At 41.2% G+C, this 18,674-nt stretch overlaps 1 protein-coding gene across 2 annotated transcripts in view; it reads left to right on the top strand.

Moving 5' to 3' along the window:
• Positions 1-18,674, top strand: part of PLAG1 (PLAG1 zinc finger) — a 51,904-nt gene that overhangs the window by 24,729 nt on the left and 8,501 nt on the right. Inside the window, exons 2-3 of one of the 2 annotated variants that reach the window (XM_027561013.1) lie at positions 15,196-15,294; positions 18,231-18,589. In XM_027561013.1, coding sequence (XP_027416814.1) covers positions 18,348-18,589 — 242 coding nt within the window. In that variant the 5' untranslated portion in view covers positions 15,196-15,294; positions 18,231-18,347. The remainder of the gene's footprint in view (positions 1-15,195; positions 15,295-18,230; positions 18,590-18,674) is intronic. The other variant, XM_027561014.1, reaches the window with a different exon arrangement.

Here is an 18,674-nt window from a genome sequence, read left to right as displayed (position 1 = left end):
AAGTATAGTTGATTTACAGTGTTGTGTTAGTTTCTGCTGTACAGCAAAGTGATTCCATTATTTATGTGTATATATATTCTTTTTCACATTCTTTTCCATTATGTCTTATCCTAGAATGTTGACGAGTTCCCTGTGCTCTGCGGTGGGGCCTGGTTGTTTGTCCATCCTGTATATAATAGTTTGCATCTGCTAATCCCAAACTCCCAATTCATCAATACCAGTAAAGTTTTTGAAAAAAAAAACAAGCAAGTCCAGGATTGTGGCAGGTGCCTGTAGATAAATTTGGCAAACGCTGCGTTTGCTGGAGAGAGCTGTTTGACAAGGTCAGCCCAATGTAAATACATTTAGTTAAAATTACATCTAAACACCAGGGCTTCCCTGGTGACTCAGACAGTAAAGAATCTGCCTGCAGTGCAGGAGACCTGGGTTCAATCCCCAGGTGGGGAAGATCCCCTGGAGAAGAGAATGGCAACCCACTCCAATATTCTCACCCAGAGAATCCCATGAACAGAAGAGCCCGGTGGGCTATTGTCCATGGAGTCGCAAAGATGTTTAGAAACATTTCCTCTGCAAAGGGTGAGCAGGAGTGTGAGAATAATGCAAATATCATGTAGAAACCTCAGAAAACACACGTTGTTTGTTTGAGACCATGGGAAGTTACTGTCCAAGACTGCAGCCATCTTCATTGTGTCAGACTTAGCCGAGGACATATAGGAATGCTATCTCCTTCCCTCTGTCCCTAATCCCTCCACCAGCCTGGCTGTGCAAGATGCCATTCAGTTCACAAACCCTTGCCAAGCCCGCTTCAGTTTCAGGAGACTGTGGGGAGGGGACAAATTCAAGATGCTGTGTGAACAAGGCGTTTCCATGTCACAGCATTCACAGTGAGGAATTTGGGTTTAGTGTGTACCTGGATAAAGTAGGTGTTTTCTCTGGTTTGTAGTAATCTTACTGTTTTCACAGGTGTGTTATAATCTTTTACCACAGTTAGAAGAGACGATCAAAAGTAAGCTGTTTCAACAGGTATCAGTTTTCATATGCATCTCACACCACATGTGACCAAACACTTCTTCACACACAGTTCTGCCCTACCTGTCCTTCAGAGATTCTGTTAGCTCTGATTCTATATAGGAGCCTGTGCCAGTAAAGAGGGAGAAAAAAAATGAACCCTTTTCTTTAAGCGCACATCCAGCCATTTGGGGTCAGCACTTAATCCTGAGTCACCCACCGAATAGGGGACTTTGGGACCTTGAGCCCTGAGAAATCCCACTAGAGATCTAGGTATGTCCCCAGATAATGCTCACAGACCTGCATGGTCCCTTCCTGCCCTTAGAAAAGGGTCCAGCAGGATCAGGCCCGGTTCTGACTCTCAGAAATTGGGGCCTGTGCCTCTGGTCCCCACTCTCTTGGCCCTGAACCCGGGTAAGAGTCTGTGTTTTGAGGCCCTCTCCAAGTCAGAGTTCCGAAGGAGCATCGTGAAGACGATGGATCGTCAGACTGCACTGGTCACGGTGATGGAAACACACAGCCCTGGTCACTCAGTCCTTATCAGAGTGTGGGGGGCCGGGTGTGTGGAAGGAGCCCCCCAAGTCCTGACTGGGGCTTCAGGGGAGAGGACCCTCAGGCTTCATACTGATGGGTGTAAACCCCTTTTTGTTAATTATTGATACCTATCAGCAAACACTGCAATGGCCTGAGTTTCTAAGTAAGGAAGATCACATTTCTTTAAAAGAAAACATGCTAACCTAAAACAACTGATAGGAAAATTCTGTTTTAGACAAGCACACAGAGGTCGGCTGTTTGTTGAATGATTTAAAACTGTGTGTGGGGATGGAAGTGGGATGGGAGGGATCATGTTATACAGACACCCACATTTAGGATAATTTTAAATTAGGAGAATAATTTAAAATGTCCAGCCCTCGTACAGGACTCCTCCACCATCTCCAGCTTCCTCCTGTCTTTCTCTCTTGGCTACGAAAAACAAATTGCCTGAAGTCACCCAGACCTACCATGCAGTTCCTGACCCCCTACCTGCCCGTGCTTGACTGATAACTTACTCGTTCTTTGATTGTCTTGGCTCAAGTGTTAACTTTATTATTTTTTTAGTTAATCAAAGGCAGGCCTCCCAGTCAGCATGACACTTCTTTCTTTTTAAGGTTACTGCTAATTAATATATTTAGAAGGTCTGTCCCCAGGCTGAATCGTGGCTCTCCACTGAGTGCTTGTTTGGTATTTGATAAATAGAACCTGCCCCAGACTATTTATTGTGTGTCGGTCTCAGTTCCAGGCAGAGTGTATTCCCGGAGCCTCTAAATCACCGAGTATGATGTGCCAGCCAGTATGCAAGAAACAGGTGAACCTCGCTGGCTTCCTCCAAGGGCGACAGCTGAGAATGTTGCTCTGAAAACGGCCCGGACATCTTATCCTTTCTAGTAAGGACTGAATGTGACTCTAACAGTTAGCCCAGGATCCCGCTCATCTTTTTTTTTTTCTTTTACCCTCTCTGAATGGGAAGGAAGGATTTTAGTCATTTTGAGTCATAACCCTTATGAAGAATTTAGTTGATGAGTTTATCATTTCACAGAAAAGTAGAGGGGTTTTTTTGTGCAGACTCCAGCAAATTCATATGATGATTTGTTTCTGAGACTCATCAATTTTAAGTTTCTCTCAGTATGAAAACTTACCTTCTTTTATTAGCTTTAGATGGCAGTAGTGGTAAAGAATCTACCTGCTGATGCAGGAGATGCAAGAGACATAGGTTCCATCCCTGGGTCGGGAAGATCCCCTGGAGGAGGAATTGGCAACCCACTCCAGTATTCTTGCTTGGAGAATCCCATGGACAGAGGAGCCTGGTGGGCTGTAGTCCACGGGGTCACAAAGTCGGACATGACTGAGTGACTGAGCAGCAGCAGCAGCGCTGAAGCATAATCGGTGTCTAGTAACAGCACGCACTGAAGGTGCACGGTTTGCCAGGCAGGGACATCGGGGATGCGGCCATGAAACCAGCAGCGCAGACACCGCAGTGAGAACGCCTGTCATTCCCAAAGCTTTGCTCATGTCCTTTTCTGAATGCTGCTGCCCCATCCCGTCCCAGTAACCGCCGAGCTGTTTCCTGTCACTGTAGATGGCCTTGCATTTCCTAGAATGGTGTGTAAATGGAATCATGTAACATGCCCCCGTTTTTCTGCCTGACTTCTTTGACTCAGCCTGATTATGTTGTGGTTCATCCTGTTATTGTGTATATCAGTACTCTATTCCTTCTCATTGCTGGTGATTAGTTCATTGTTTGAACCTACTACAGCTTGTTTACCCATTCACACACTGATGGGCATTTGGGTTTTATCTAGTTTTTCACTTTGACAAACAGGACTGCTCTGAATATCCACTTTCAAATTTTCATACAGACATATGTTTTCTTGTCTCTTGGGTATACACATAGGTGTGAAATGGCTGTGTCACATGATGGGCACATATTTAACTTTTTAAGAAACTGCCAAACTTGTTAAAAGTGATTGTACATTTCTACTTCCGGCCAGTGGTGTGAGTCCTACCAGCACTTGATGCAGTCAGATGGTCAGTTGTTTTTTTTTTTAATTGTAGTCATTCTAGTGTGTAGACAGCAGTGTGTCCTTGTGGTGTGATTTGCATTTCCCTTATGATCCAGTCGGAGAAGGCGATGGCACCCCACTCCAGTACTCTTGCCTGGAAAATCCCATGGACGGAGGAGCCTGGTAGGCTGCAGTCCATGGGGTTGCTAGGAGTTGGACTGAGCGACTTCACTTTCACTTTTCACTTTCATGCATTGGAGAAGGAAATGGCAACCCACTCCAGTGTTCTTGCCTGGAGGATCCCAGGGACGGCGGAGCCTGGTGGGCTGCCGTCTGGGGGTCTGGGGGTCGCACAGAGTCGGACACGACTGAAAGTGACTTAGCAGCATGATCCAGTGATGGTGTGCATGTTTTAATGTGCCTATTTGTCATCCATATGTCTTCATTGCTAAAACGTCTGTTCAAACATTGCCCGTTTTTTTATTGGCTTTTGTTATTGTTGAGTTTCAGAAGTTCTCTGTATATCCTGAATACAGGTTCTTTATCACAGACATTCTTTGCAGAGTTCTTCCAGTCTTCTTGTGGCCTGTCTTTTCATTCTCTTTACATTGTCTTTTGGAAGAGCAGCTTTAAAGTTTGAGTCTAATTGATAAATTTGTTGCTTTATGGGTTGTGCTTCTTGTGTTGTAGCCAAAAAATTTTTGACTTACTGAATGTCACAAAATCTTTATCCTGTTTGCTCACAGAATTTTTATAGGTTTAGGTTTTACGTTTGTGTCCATGGTCTACTTGTATATGGAATGAGGTATGGATACAAGTTCTTTTTTTTCCCAGCATCATTATCTGAAAAAGCTTTTTATGGTGGGGAGTTAAAATTATTTTTTCCTAATTGTAAAAGTAAGACATTTGTAAAATACAGAAGAATATAAAGTCTATATCTTGCTAATTTTTTAAAATAACTTAGCAAGGGACATTTAAGGGTATTGTGAGGTGAGTGGGGAGGAGTAGTTCCAAGTGTGTACTTTAGAAAATTGGAATCACAGTGTATTCTGTGTCCTGCTTTTAAAAATTATTAGCATTATATTGGTGCTTAATCATGTGATTCATTGTTTTTAATGGCTGACTATTTTATCGCATAGACATATCCTATTTCACCCCTTTTATTAGACATTATCAATTTATTCTTTTTTTAAACTTTTATTCTTAAAATATGCTTCGAACATGCTTATATTTAAATCTTTATTTCTTGGTTTTTCTCCTTACATTTTTAGAAATTATTTATCAGATCAGCATAAATGGACACTTAAAAGGCTCTGAGTACCTATTTCTACAACATATTCCAGAAAAGCTTCAACAATTTACACTCCCAACAGCAATAGCTAAGAAACTTAATTTTTTAAATTGATCTTTAAATTCTTTTTTGAAGTATAGTTGATTTACAATGTTATGTTAAGGAATACAATTTGTGATTCAATACTTTTATAGATTATAATCCATTTCAGATTATTATAAAATATTGGTTATACTGCCTATGCTGTCCATCACGTCCTTATATCTTATTTAAGAAATTTTTAATTTTTATGGCAGGTTTTGTTTGTTTATATAAAAGCCTCAGGGATGCCTCTAGACACCCCCTTCTTGTCCGCCACAGCATCACTCTAACCTTGGCCACTGTCCCCAGGCTGGGCACCCTGCTCCTCCCCCATCCTAAACATCCACACCACCCTCTTGCTTGGCTCTGCTGACACTGACCAAGTTAAGCCAGCTCCTCACACCCCTTACCCCTTTTACCAACAACTTGCAGGACTAGTGTGTGTCTCTCCCACATCTGTAATCACCGTAGATGAAAACCTCTCTGTTTTCTTGGGCACAGTTTTACCTTGTCTTCTGCCCCTGCCCTCCCGCCTCTCTATCCTCAGTACCCCAGCTCGCTCCTTCTCTCCTGCCAGGCACCTGACTGCCACCAGCCACCGCCCTACCATTTTTCTCCTCTTCCAGTACAAAGCTCTGAAAAGAAGTCTGTCTTCTCTGGAGGTCACTTCCTGTCCCTCTGCTGGCACTCAGATTGAGGGGATCCCACTCCTGGCCCCAGTCTCCTCACTCCCTGGTCCACCCTCTTTCTTGCTGAAGCTTGATGCCATCATTCCTAAGTGGTGAACTCTGCACACGAGTGCAGGGTGGTTCTGGAACTCCTCGCAGTCCTGTCTTTTTGTGGGTTTTGCCACCTTTTCCTTCTCGAAGCTCTGCGTGATCGCCCCCACCCACCACAGAAGGCCGGTTTCATCCTATCATTGTGTCAGGAGGCTGTCTGTCCACCTTCCCTTCACCTCCTGTGTGGATACTGTCGGGCACACCGGTGGCCTCTCTCTGGAAAGGCTTCTTCTTGCTGGTTTTCAGCTCTGTGCTCGTCCAGCACAGTCCTCCACAGCCCATGGGACAAGCACTCCATGCCCCTTGTCCTCCCCCCACTGCTTTTGCTCCCCACATCCACCCCATCTCCCCAGTACTTGTTCTCAGAGCCGTGGATCCCTTACCTGTCTCACACTTTGTTCTCGTCACAGTACATGGGTGTAAGAGCCCCCAGCCTCGGACATCACTGCACTTTTCTCATCTGGACCCTTATGATGTCCATGACTACACCCCACTGCAGCCAGGGGTCACCTTGGCCTGCATGTAACCTGCACTGGTGCTCTGAGTCCTGGCTTATCAGTGTGCTCCCCACACCCCTTTTCTTCTTCTTTATTGTACATTCTTCAAGCACAAGCCTGTAGTAGTCTTCTCCTTTTCTGACCCTCTGTGTTCCTAGTTTACACCATATAATGTCTCTGCTGTCGATCTGTCATGCTAATATGGCCTTATGTATGGTTGCGCGCTGACCCCTGGTCCAGGGGAGTGAAGCAGATGGTTTCTGCATGGAGCTCGTGGTGCCTCTTTCCCGGTAGTCAGCACCACAGACATAGGTCTCCATCACCTGCACGGTATAACGAAGCTGAGGACAAGATTCACAGTAGAGGCTTCAGAGTTCACTTGGGGTTTTCTTTTTGCTGACGATGAACTCTCCACCTGCGAATTCACCTTAGAACCAGTGACGGCCTTATCTGAAGACCAGCTCAGCGGCTGGGTACCAGTTGTCCTTGTTCCGCCTCCACTTCAGGGGTGCTCTAGGTTTGCACACCATCCTCAACCCACACACCTCCCCTCCCCGAGAACACACAGCCCACAAGGAAACACTCATCTGTCGGGATTTCTCCCTCACCTGTTGTTCGGAACAAAATACACAACCCTAAAGGTTTTTCTCAAAAACGTGTTACAGCAAAAATAGTGCATGTGTTTAAAATGTAAATGAAGAAAACAAGCAGCAATTCTGAGAAACAGCAGTAAACGCGGACTCTTTTACTGAATTAAAAACATGAACAACCTAGATAATTTCATGGTGGTTCAAGGGGAAAGTGCATGAGTCAAGGCATATTGATTGGTTTACTTTTCAGTTTTCCATGTACTGTAAATATTTTTCTTTGATTCACATTTGTTCCTAACAGATTCTGAGCTAGATTTCCCACTAAAGTATCAAGATATGAATAAGTGGTAATGAATAAGAACAGCACTGTGGTTCATGTGCCATTAGCCAAGCTGGTGTGACTTTTGGAACTTGAGACTAACTCTTCTTTTCTTTTTAGGTCGCCTCTTGGTGGTGTGTTGGCCGTATCTGGCACCCAGAATGCCTCACTCTGTGACGGTCTATTAATAAGGTTGCCTTGCTAGACTTGGGAGCAGAGCCCCCGGTAGGTGGCTTTTATCATTATATGGCACGGCTTTCCAAGTGATTACTTATTCCAGTTTCTTCATAATAGAAGATACGACATTAAAAGCTTTGGAAAGCCTGCCACATAATAAGCATGCCACTTACTATTCTTAGGTCCATCAAAATGTATCGTGCTCATCAGGACCTCATTAATAGTTACGGTCTCACAGAAGGATCGGAATCCTGGCAACGAGCAATTTTTCCCCTGTCTCGTGCACGAAACGCAGAGCTGCTGTAAAAGCTTATTTGTCCACATTCCCCAAACAGCCCGCAGATGAACTCTTCCTCCTCCAAGTCTTACCCAGAGTTTCCACTGTATCTCTTTCTATCCACTGGGAAGGGTCCGGGTACCTCCGAGCAGGTGGGGAGAGGGCTGGCCCTGCCAGGTGGGATGCGGCAGATGCTAGAATAAGGATCCTGGTGGAACAGCAACAGTTCGCTGACCTTGGAAAGAGGACACAGTCAGGCTGCTAGAGTCTGCAGCCTGTAGGGGCAGCTCAGTGGCTCAGATCACAGTATAGCCATACTTGGAAATCCAGGCACATGTGGATTTGGTACCAGGTAAGTCTTGTCAGCAAGACCTTGAATACAGGATGGAGGTTTAGGGGCCTGGACCCTCAGTCCTGGGATGGGAAGGACATGGATGGCCATGCCGAGTGCCAGAGGATGGGCTCGAGTCACCCGAACTGCACCAACAGCAGGCGGGCCATGCCTGGGAAAGGGGGACACGGCCAGAGGCCGAGGGCCAGGCAGGGTCTCACAGTTCACAGGGAAGGAGCTCTGATCAGATGAAAGGCCCACAAACTGATCTGGCTGAAATGCCCCAATCTCAGCACAAAAATCAAGTCAGAATAAACTTATAGCTGTTCCTATGTTGTAAATATTTTTAGTTATATATAAAGATGTTAATGGTTTTCTAGTGTTACGGGTTATGGATTTTTTTTTTTCCTCTATTTCATTGTAACTTTTACACTTGCTTTGAATGAAGCTGTTTTGGAGCAATTAGAAAAAGAAAATTTTTTTCATTTACTTAGCCAACTCTGTTCACACAGATTCTCTCCCTTCTCATTTCTTTTAATCTGTAACTGGTCAAAAATTACCTATGACATTTTCAACATCATCCCCCCCGTTGAAGATCACATGAAGAACATCCTCTGTTAAGGTTTTTAAATTTTACCTGGTTCCTTTTTCTTTCCCATAAAACCATTCATTTCCCAACAGTAAATCACAGTGGAGACAGGTTGCATGTGCTCACAGAGCTATGGAGCTGAACATTCAACAGCAGAAATGTTCTAAAAGTCCAGGCCAACCAAGTGCCGCCCAGGGGTGCCTCCCTGCCCGTTGGGTCACCCACAGGGTGACCTCGAGGGGATGTGCCCACATCTCCACAGCTTTCCACATCCATGGCTTCCCAATGGCTGCAAATGCTCACTAGGTCTCCACCCCAGCGCGGAACTAACATCGTCCTCCTGTGGGGCTTGTCTTCTCAGCTTGCTTTGAAACTCACTTGAAATTTCAGGAGCCCCACAACAAGTTCACCTGCTTGCTTTGATTCCTGAAGTTCCTCAAAGGGACTCAAGTGTGGTCCATGCATGTTCATCCAGCATCTGGCATTGTGCCAGGGACGTGGAGGGGGTGACCTGTGGTCTCTCCCTGCAGATGAATTTACAGTCCCAGGGGAGAAACAGGTCACTTCAACAAGGACTTGACCCTCCATGTTAGACATAAGAATCTCAGAGACATAGTGTTCTGAAAAGCTTCATTCTGAAAAAAGTTCACCCTGTCTCAAGTAAAACTGGTCGAGGAATCGAATTATCAGGTCTCTTCTAATTGTGACAGCTGGGGGAGGGCAGGGGTCCTCTGGTGGCGGGGGCAGTGGCCGCCCCTGGCTTAACAGGCTTGCCTGGAACAAATCCCATTCACCTTCAACTTGGTAGGAATCAATCGAAGTGTTTTTGCCCCCAGACAGTCACACAGACACAGGGAGGACAGGGTGAGGGCACAGGTGGAAACTTCCTGGGTGTGGGTTCCTTTGTGTTTTTGCTGTTTGGTCACACTTCACAACATCTGTGCCTTACTGTGTACCACAACATAAGCTGACATCCACAGCGCACCCGACTTTGAGATGGCTTAAAACTAATGCTCTGCATGAGCTTTTGTAACTTGGTGAAACTGTGTTTCCTCACCCCTTTTGTTCTAATGTGTACTCTTTCTGAACATATAGACAGATTCAGTGTGCGTGCTTGGGGAGGTCAGACTCGAAGCTTGGGTGATGCTGTATTTGTCATTTTAATAGCATTGGCTGTTAACCATCTATGCACGGAGGCAGCCCTCCAAATGTTCAGGGTCCTTCAGTGTGAACATTTTTATAGTTGGTGTCCAGCATTTTTCTTGTTGCCCTAGGAATTTAAGGGGTCAGTGGTAAGAAAAACAGAGAAACAAGTCATCCCAATTTGAGACACGTGCAGTTTTCAGATTGAGCTGACCTGTGACACCTTCTTTATAATCCTAGCCTGAGCACCACTATTTTGGGAATGCTTTATGCAAAAAAAAAAAAAAGAAAACCTCTAGAAATAAAATTGTGATTAAGCAATCTTAACTCTGTATTCAGGTGTACTTGAGATTTTTTGCTCTCTCTCGCTCTTTCTCTGGCATCTTTGCTTCTCTTTTGCATCATACTGTGCTCATTTCCTGTTTGCAAATACTAATTGTCTAGATGAAGAAAGTGAAAATGCTCTAACATAGCACCCATCTGTAGTTTTTAGTTGTTTTTTTTTTTTTTTATGTGAATATACAACCGTTAAAAAAAAGGGCTTCCCTGGTGGCCAAATGGTGAAGAATCTGCCTGCAGTGCAGGAGACCCAAGTTCAATCCCTGAGTGGGGAAGATCTCCTGGAGGAGGGAACGGCCACCCACTCCAGTATTCTTGCCTGGGAAAGCCCATGGATAGAGGAGCCTGGTGGGCTACAGTCCATAGGGGTCGCAAAGAGTCGGACACGACTGAGCAACTAAGCACACATACACACAACAACCAAATAAATTAACCGAGGAAGACATTTCTGAATTGAAAGATAAAATTTATTTGGATAAGTTTGCTTTATTCATCCAGCCATCTATTCTTTCTTCTGGGGACTCTAGAAAATGAAATATCCCACACCCAAGTTCAAGGTGGCCCCAAAAGGAACATCCTCATTGTGCAGAGGAGAGAACTGACATCGGAGTTTGTTGATGCCACTTTGGAATCCATTGACTTTTTCCTCTTGGTTCTTAAGCACAAATAGGTCTGCAATTCCTTTCACTTCTCTGTCGGCTTTCAGTATTTGTATATTAAATGTTAAAGTCTTTCAAAATACTGTAGGGCTACATCGTGTGGTAAATTTCAGAAGGGCTGTCCTAGAACCGTTTTTTAATGAATTGCTCAAAAGATGAAAATACCACATAAAGCAGTTCCAAAAAGGCGTCCTCATAGTTGAAGGATTTTCATTAACGACATCAAAGATAGGAAGATTAGTTCTGTGATTATCAGTATTCCGGGTGTAAAATGAGACATTTGGGTACCTGGTTACAACTTGGCAGGCCAGGTCAGGCGCAGCCCTGCTCACTGCTGTGTCTCCTGCTTCTGGGCATGTGCCCTGCTCCATCCTGTCCTGTGGCATCGCAGATTCTCTAACTGCCTAACCATGTAGCCATCCTTCCTGCTCCATGCTAGGCATGGACACAGGCTCCAGGCATGTCTTCACTTTAAAAATTTGCTTTAGGAATGAATGGGGACCAAACTGATATTATACACTCATACTAATAGACTCCTTAACAGTAAAGTCAGTCAGAGAATGCTTGTTCTATGAAACAAAATTTGTATTTCAGACAGGTTTTAACTGCAGTTACTGGGTTCAATCCCTGGGTTGGGAAGATCCCCTGGAAAAGGGAAAGGCTACCCACTCCAGTATTCTGGCCTGGAGAATTCCGCAAAGAGTCAGACACAACTGAGCAACTTTCACTTCACTTCACTGTTGTTTTAATCTAAGACCTTACAAATAGCTGTTTAAGAAGTCCCTTTCTAGTGGCTTACGTTTAGTTTATTGGACCAAATTATATCCACACTGTATTATTTTTTACTTGAATTTAGATACATGCATTCTGTCCTGTGTCTACTATGGGGGTTGAGCCTGTAAGTTCACTTCCTTGCTGGAAAGCACTTGTCTTGCTTTAATTATTTTCATTCACTCAGCAAAAATTTTACTTCCTTTTATGGGAAACAACACTGAATACAACTAATACAGCTCCTGCCCCAATGCTGCCTACAGTCTATTTTTACTTCTGTTTTAGGTTTTTATACATACAAGATAAGTTGTTATTCTTAATAAGGGATTTTACAGACCTCCAAAAACCAAATGCTGTAAAAATTTGCACATTATCATACCGTATCAAAGAAGTGTTCTAAGTATGCTGTTGCCCCTCAGAATTGACTTCAATTATGTTATCATGTTAGTAATTTCTTTCACATTCAAAGCTTTATCGTGTTTTATACATATAAATTATTAGTAGTAAATTTCCTTTTCCAACCCACCTGTTTACTATACATAAAAAACATGTTTTAAGCAAATGTTGACATTTTCTTAATTGTTTACTAATGAGTTTTATGATTAGCATAAAGGAGACTGAAACTTTGATTATGATAGCTTTTGCCCTTAATTAGCAAAGTATATGCTTGACTTCTAGCTTAAATATGAAAGAGTTATCGATGCAGGTAAGTATTGTCAAAATTCACAGCTCTCAGAGAAACAACTGTCAGAACTGTGAAACTTAAAGTACAAAGTACAGAAATAGTTTTAATTCAAGCTTTTTCTTTTGTCAGCATCCTCATAGGAATTCATTTTAGTAGACCCTCTGATGTATGATTCATTTCGCTTGTTATTTTTCTGCATGAGTCACCATTTCAGAATGTAAAACACAGGGAGATAATAAACCTGTGTGTGTGCACGCACACACTATATTCTCTTTAATTATTGTTTTTGTGTATGCAAAGTCGCCCTAGGAAAAATAACATCTGTTCTGGTACCAGCAAAAACTGGGCAGGGATTCTGAAGAGTGTTACTTCATCTTAGGGTAATTTAAAATAGGTATATGTATGTTTTCTACCTTGCTCTATGATTCTTTAGATCAAGACAAAGAACTTTGTAATTATTTGGAAAAGCATGGTAACCTATCTTTGATATGTAAAAAAGAAAAACTGGAGTGCGAATTTCATTGCAGACTTTTCAGTCATAATGCTTTTTTAAAGACTTTCTTAACAGTATAAAAGAGAATACACAGGTAATTTTAGTTGACATTTTAGTTAGGAATCCATGAATGGAAACTATATATTTATGTTTATTATGCCAAGCCAAATAGTTATAAACTCTAAACAGCTTCTGGTTTCCTTTGTTTGAGGAAATAATTAGCCTGTCATAAGAACTCAAAATAATTAGGCTGAATTCAGGGAAATTAACCATGACTTTGGAATTATGTTTTGTGATAAAATGAATGAAAATGATGTCTGTTATTTTATTTCAGGGTGTAAAATATGTAAGTGGAGTAATTTGTAGACTATTGTAACATTTCAAATCAAAATAGATGTAATTTTAAACTGTACTGAATTATTTTGACTCTAAAGGATTTTTTCTTTATTACAAATGCCATTGAACAGTAAGCATAAATAAAAATTTTATGGATGTATTTGAGATGCAGTAAAATTTATATTGGTTGGGGAAAAAAGGAAGAAAAATTGTTTTTCACTAGGCTACTTTGGTTTTAGATTTTTGTTTCTACCTATAAATCATTATCCACTGAGACAGATATGCTACTTGTTACTTTAACTGCTATTTAAATTACCTTAAATTTACAAACTGTCATTATTTAAAACAAGCTTTTTAAATCTTAAAGGTGTGTCTGTTTGGGGGTCATATTGGCAGCTCTGATAGAGAAAAGAGGACCATCTCCTATTTCTTCATGCCTTTTAAGTGTAATGAGAGGATTTATCCACTTGCACATTGGTTTGCCAGCCTGCCCGTCTACAAAGCAGTAGAATAAGACCGACATAGGACACTGGCCCCTTCTTGACCACATACATGCTGTCAAGATGTTCAGCTTCTCTGGGCCTCTCACTTTAAAATGGACATAGTGATAAAAGCATCTGCTTCTCAGACCCATTGAGTTCCAGGGAGGTAATAGAGATGAAAACACCCTCCACTGTGTAAGGTATTTATATTATGAACTAGCATAACGTGCAACACAGGCTTTCATATTCTTAATTGCCCTACCAAAAACCCAGTATGTGCCCTGGGCAAGTAAGTATTCACCAAGTTTATTTATCATTTTGCAGTTTTGAAGTGCAGAATTCAGTTCTTCCATTTATGCATGTTCTGTGCTTTACCAAAAAATGGAGCCTTTGCTTTAACTTTGTTGAGCATCCTTTATTAGTCTAAATTTTTGTTTTCTCTTGTCTTTTAAACTATGAGAATAATGCTTTCACATAGACCTGTAGTATTTTTGTATTGATGCTTGAATGCCCTCTGTTAAATATTGTATCTACAGATCATCAAATTCTTAAAGTATGTGAAAATTTGATTTCAGGGGAAATTAATTAAATGTGTGTTTAGAATCTTAGGGCTTCCCTCATAACTCAGTCGGTAAAGAATCTGCCTGCAATGCAGGAGACTCAGGTTCAATTCCTGGGTCGGGAAGATCCCCTGGAGAAGGAAATGGCAACCCACTCCAGTATTCTTGCCTGGAGAATCCCATGGACAGAGGAACCTGTCAGGCTACAGTCAGTGGGGTCGCAGAGTTGGACACAACTGAGTGACTTTCACTTCACTTCACTTCAAATGTTAAGTAAAGTTATTGTCATTTAACCTGTCATCGGAGAAGCTTATTTTGTTTCAAGTATTGGATTTATATTCTTCTCAGATTCTCATAATCATGATTCCTGAATTGTTATCTTTAAACCATTTAGGATTTACTTATTTCTCTGTGCCCTGTACTCTCTACTTTTTTCCCCTTCTCTTTGACCATTTCTGCTATTTGTTCTTTTCACATTTACTTGTACAATCAGGAATTATTAGCAGATTTTTTTTAATGTGTCTTCTTAGTCTACTAAGGATCTTGCTACTAATAGGCATTTTTAAGATATTTTAAGGTTTTTCAACATCGATCTCTTAAAATACCCCTTCTCCTGTAGGAAACCTATATTTAACTTCCCTTGCATGCTTTTGAAATCTAAGGAGTGCAAGGTTATTGCCACATGTCAGCAGCGCTTGCAGCATCCTGGGAAATAAAGTGGGGGCTATTGCAGGTAACACACATATAGCGTAGAAGCCTGTGTTGCACAAGCATGGGCAGTGTGAGCTTGGGAGGTGCTCTCCTCAGGGAGCCCGCTGTTCTGAGCTCAGGCTGCTGGTGCGCTGTCCCCAAGAGAGAACCGAGCTTGTCTGTTCTTGAGTAGTGTTTAGCTTCGTGAAAATTTGATCCATTTGGTTTACAGTCACCCTAACAGGCATTTCTCTGAATAGGCGAGTTAGGATTAAAAAATTGAATTTGGGGAAAAGTGTGGGGTCATTCAGCATCACGAGATGCCATTTATCTAGGTAATACTGTCTTACTTTTCATTTCTGCCTTAATTTGGTCATGTAAATGTGCTCAGAACTAATAAAGATTTGCAACTGGTAAAAATTAATGCATGACTCTTCAGCCGAGTACTGAATGAAAAAGCATGTGTCATGAAATCGCCATTCTCTGATCCCGTGTTTTCCATCACTTACGGACTGGTTCCGTTTAGAGTGTAGTCCATGCTTATTTTTTGTTTCATAGGTTGGCCAAAATGGGAAGGACTGGATTCCGCTCTCTTCCACGAAGAGTCAATGGGACTGGCTAAGATCAAGGTCTGAGGCTTCGTCCATCCATCATCAGGTATGCATTGAACAAAAATCACTACAGTTCTATGCATGTATCTTTGAAGTATTTGGTTGATATGCATATTATAAATTTGGGTTTTTATACAATGTTGAGTCACAACTTTATCCTATAGTTTTTAAATGCACTGTAAGTAATTTAAATTTTGCAGTATATTGAGTTAAATGATATTGTTAGCCATGAAAAAATTTCAGCTGGTCTTAGAAAAGTGTAATATTTGAAATATGCAATTCTTCATTGCTCAGTCTGTACATCCAAAGATAACAGAATTCTTGTGTTACTCCATATTGAGTGTCGCCAATTTTCATAGGATCAATTGTTTGCTGCATCATCATGCAGTTTTAGTACATTCTTTTCAATAACTTAAAAACTGTTTTTCTCAACTGGAATTCTCGGCCCAATTATAGTTGGGTTCTTCTAACATGATAATGGCAAAATATGACCAGTCTATGAAATATTTTCAGATATTACTTATACATGGGGGTTTAGATACTTTGTATTCCATGTTGACTTAACAGTTGCAAAATTTAACAGCTTGTTTCCCACACCATTCTAAATAGATGCACAAAAGCATCATGTTAGAAAGTCAACATTACTCTTTTTTCCTGCTTTGGCAGAATGCTTTATACCAACTTACATTGTCTTTACTGGTTACAGCAGAATAGCTGTTTAGATATTTCTGAGAGAGGCAGAGAAGCTGTGTCTTGAATGAAAATATAACAGGGAAAGAACAAGCCGTTGAGATTCAGAAAAATCTAAAACCAGAGGGAACACATTGTGTTAGCAATAGTGATGTCAGTTGCATTAATTGTGTTAATGTCACTTAAAAAAAATTTTTTTTATTTTTTAAATTATGAAAAGTATGATAACACATATACAGGAGACTTGGAAAATACAGAACAGAGTTACATGTAGTTCTAATACATATTACAATTTTTAAGTAGATAAATTAAGATAATTTTTAGTTGAAGTTTCTCAAAATAGCAAACTCTTAAAAATTAATAGAATTAATACATAGAAAAGTAGAAGGATATAGTCTACCCAAAAAGTACTGTGCACTAATTCAATGTAATTAAGATTTATCCAGTTTTCACATAATAGCTGGGTACAAATGCTCTCTTCTCTGCAGTAACCCTCTGTGTTTTTTCAGTCTTTTTACCTTCTTGAGGCTTTTGATGACCAAGTCTAAGGTCTTTCTTGGTAACGGTCACATTGTACTTGAAAATATGTGGGTTATTTTCCAATATCTTTTGATATTTATTTCTCACATAATTCCACAGTATGTGAGGACTTGAATTTGTACCCTGCTGTTGTGTGAAAAAAAAGTGTTAATGTCACTTTTAAACTGCAGAGGAAACTTAGGCGTGAAAGAAAGCCTTGATGTGCCTACCTACTGAAGAAGAAAGGCTGTGTGACTCTGACACCGATTAACTCAACGTCCATGCTTTACTCTTTAGTCACACGAGCAGATGATTGCTGTATTTTGCCTGTTTAGGGACAGTCTTTACATTAAAAATACAACAGGGTCAATTGCAATGTACACTTAATTTTACAAAAATATAGGTTAAATCCATCCACTTTTCGTGAGGGCAAGTGTCAGTCTGATGCCAAAACACAAGTGATAGAAACTGGTTTTCATTGCTTTTTGAATATATAATAGGATGAGAAATCCAATTGATCAGTAGTTGATAACATTTAGCCACCTGCCAATTTTCAATTTAAAGTCAGATCTTTTTGAAAGAGGTTGCCGGTATTATCAGTTCTGTGTCTCTTAGAAATATAGTACCCTGCTAAAAACTAGCATTCATGAACTTGAGGAATCGTTTACCTTTTTAATATCAAATGGATCTTTGAGGAGCTGGTTTCTTCCTCTGAGAAATACAGTTGATAATATTTACTATCTCTTGTCCACAAGTTTTCAAAGTTTTCAATCAATGTAAGTTTTTAAGTAGACATGCTCTTTGCCATACACAATATACATTTCATTCTTTCTTTCTCAAAGCACTGATAATGAGTTGAAACTCTGACCCACCTTTTTCAAACTGACTCCTCCACACTGATGTACCCCTGCACAAGTATTGTGCTTACCACTCTCACAGGTCACAGGTGTGTCAGAGACTAGCCCCCTATATCTGGTCATCCGCTCTCCCTGGGTGCCCCATGAACAGCATCTTCTATGATGTGAAAGACAGTGGGGAAAATTACTTCAGCCAAATCATTGCTTCCACCCAAGAGACAGGGAGCCGTGACCCTCACCTAACATAACACCAAAACGTTTCACCACCTCAAGAATGCATATTTGTCCTGAAGACAAGTCATTTCTACTCTTGAGTCAGAAACCCCTCTTCGTGTGATGACACTGATGTAAAGAATTGATTTTCACCTTGGGCAATGAGTTCAACTCTTTCAGGCCTCTGGTGTCTCTTGTCTTAAGAACTCCTTCCCTGGACTGAATGGTTCACAAGGTGCCTAAAAGAGTTTTTGGCTGATTATCTATATTCTTCTACAACACAAATTGTGGCTAGAGCTGCCTCGCACAAATTAAGAGGATTTTTAGACATTAAAACATACGTGGAAACATTTTTATGTTCTCAGCGAGATTTATGTTCTCTGGGTCCTTGTAAAAAGTGAAGCTTTAATGATGCTACTTTCAGTGTCAAGTCTTGGTGATTCCCAAGGGTTCCCTGCTGCTCTCCCTGAGTACGACGTTTGTCAGGTGGGATCTCAGGGGATCTGTGAACTGTTCATTCTGAGCAATGCCTTAATATGTATTTTGACAAATATAAAAGAAGCCTAAAGATATTACATTAGACCAGCTGAATCCATTTTATGGTTTCTTCTTTCTTTTTTAATTCAAAAGCGTCACATAGCAAGTAAAACTTTTAAAAATTAAATCTAGTTACAAACTAGTTGTTTCTTATTTTTTTTTCCAGTCCCTTTTTGCTTTCTTTTACGACCACATGAAACTTGAGAAGCCACCTAAAGCTAAATCATTTAGTGGAGTTGGGCAGTTCCCAAGTGTCCAACAAGAAGGCCTGCTTTAGGCTGCGATGGCCACTGTCATTCCTGGTGATTTGTCAGAAGTAAGAGATACCCAGAAAGTCCCTTCAGGGAAACGTAAGCGTGGTGAAACCAAACCAAGAAAAAACTTTCCTTGCCAACTGTGTGACAAGGCCTTTAACAGTGTTGAGAAATTAAAGGTGCACTCCTACTCTCACACAGGAGAGAGGCCCTACAAGTGCATACAACAAGACTGCACGAAAGCCTTTGTTTCTAAGTACAAATTACAAAGGTATTAAACTCTATTTGTCTTTCAGATTCTATTTTCTATTATGTTGGCTATTTGAAGCCATTGTTAACGTATATATTTGTATCCA

Source organism: Bos indicus x Bos taurus, chromosome 14 (genome assembly GCF_003369695.1).
Source record: "Bos indicus x Bos taurus breed Angus x Brahman F1 hybrid chromosome 14, Bos_hybrid_MaternalHap_v2.0, whole genome shotgun sequence".
Taxonomy (NCBI): domain Eukaryota; kingdom Metazoa; phylum Chordata; class Mammalia; order Artiodactyla; family Bovidae; genus Bos; species Bos indicus x Bos taurus.
This window is presented reverse-complemented; position numbering and strand designations above follow the sequence as displayed.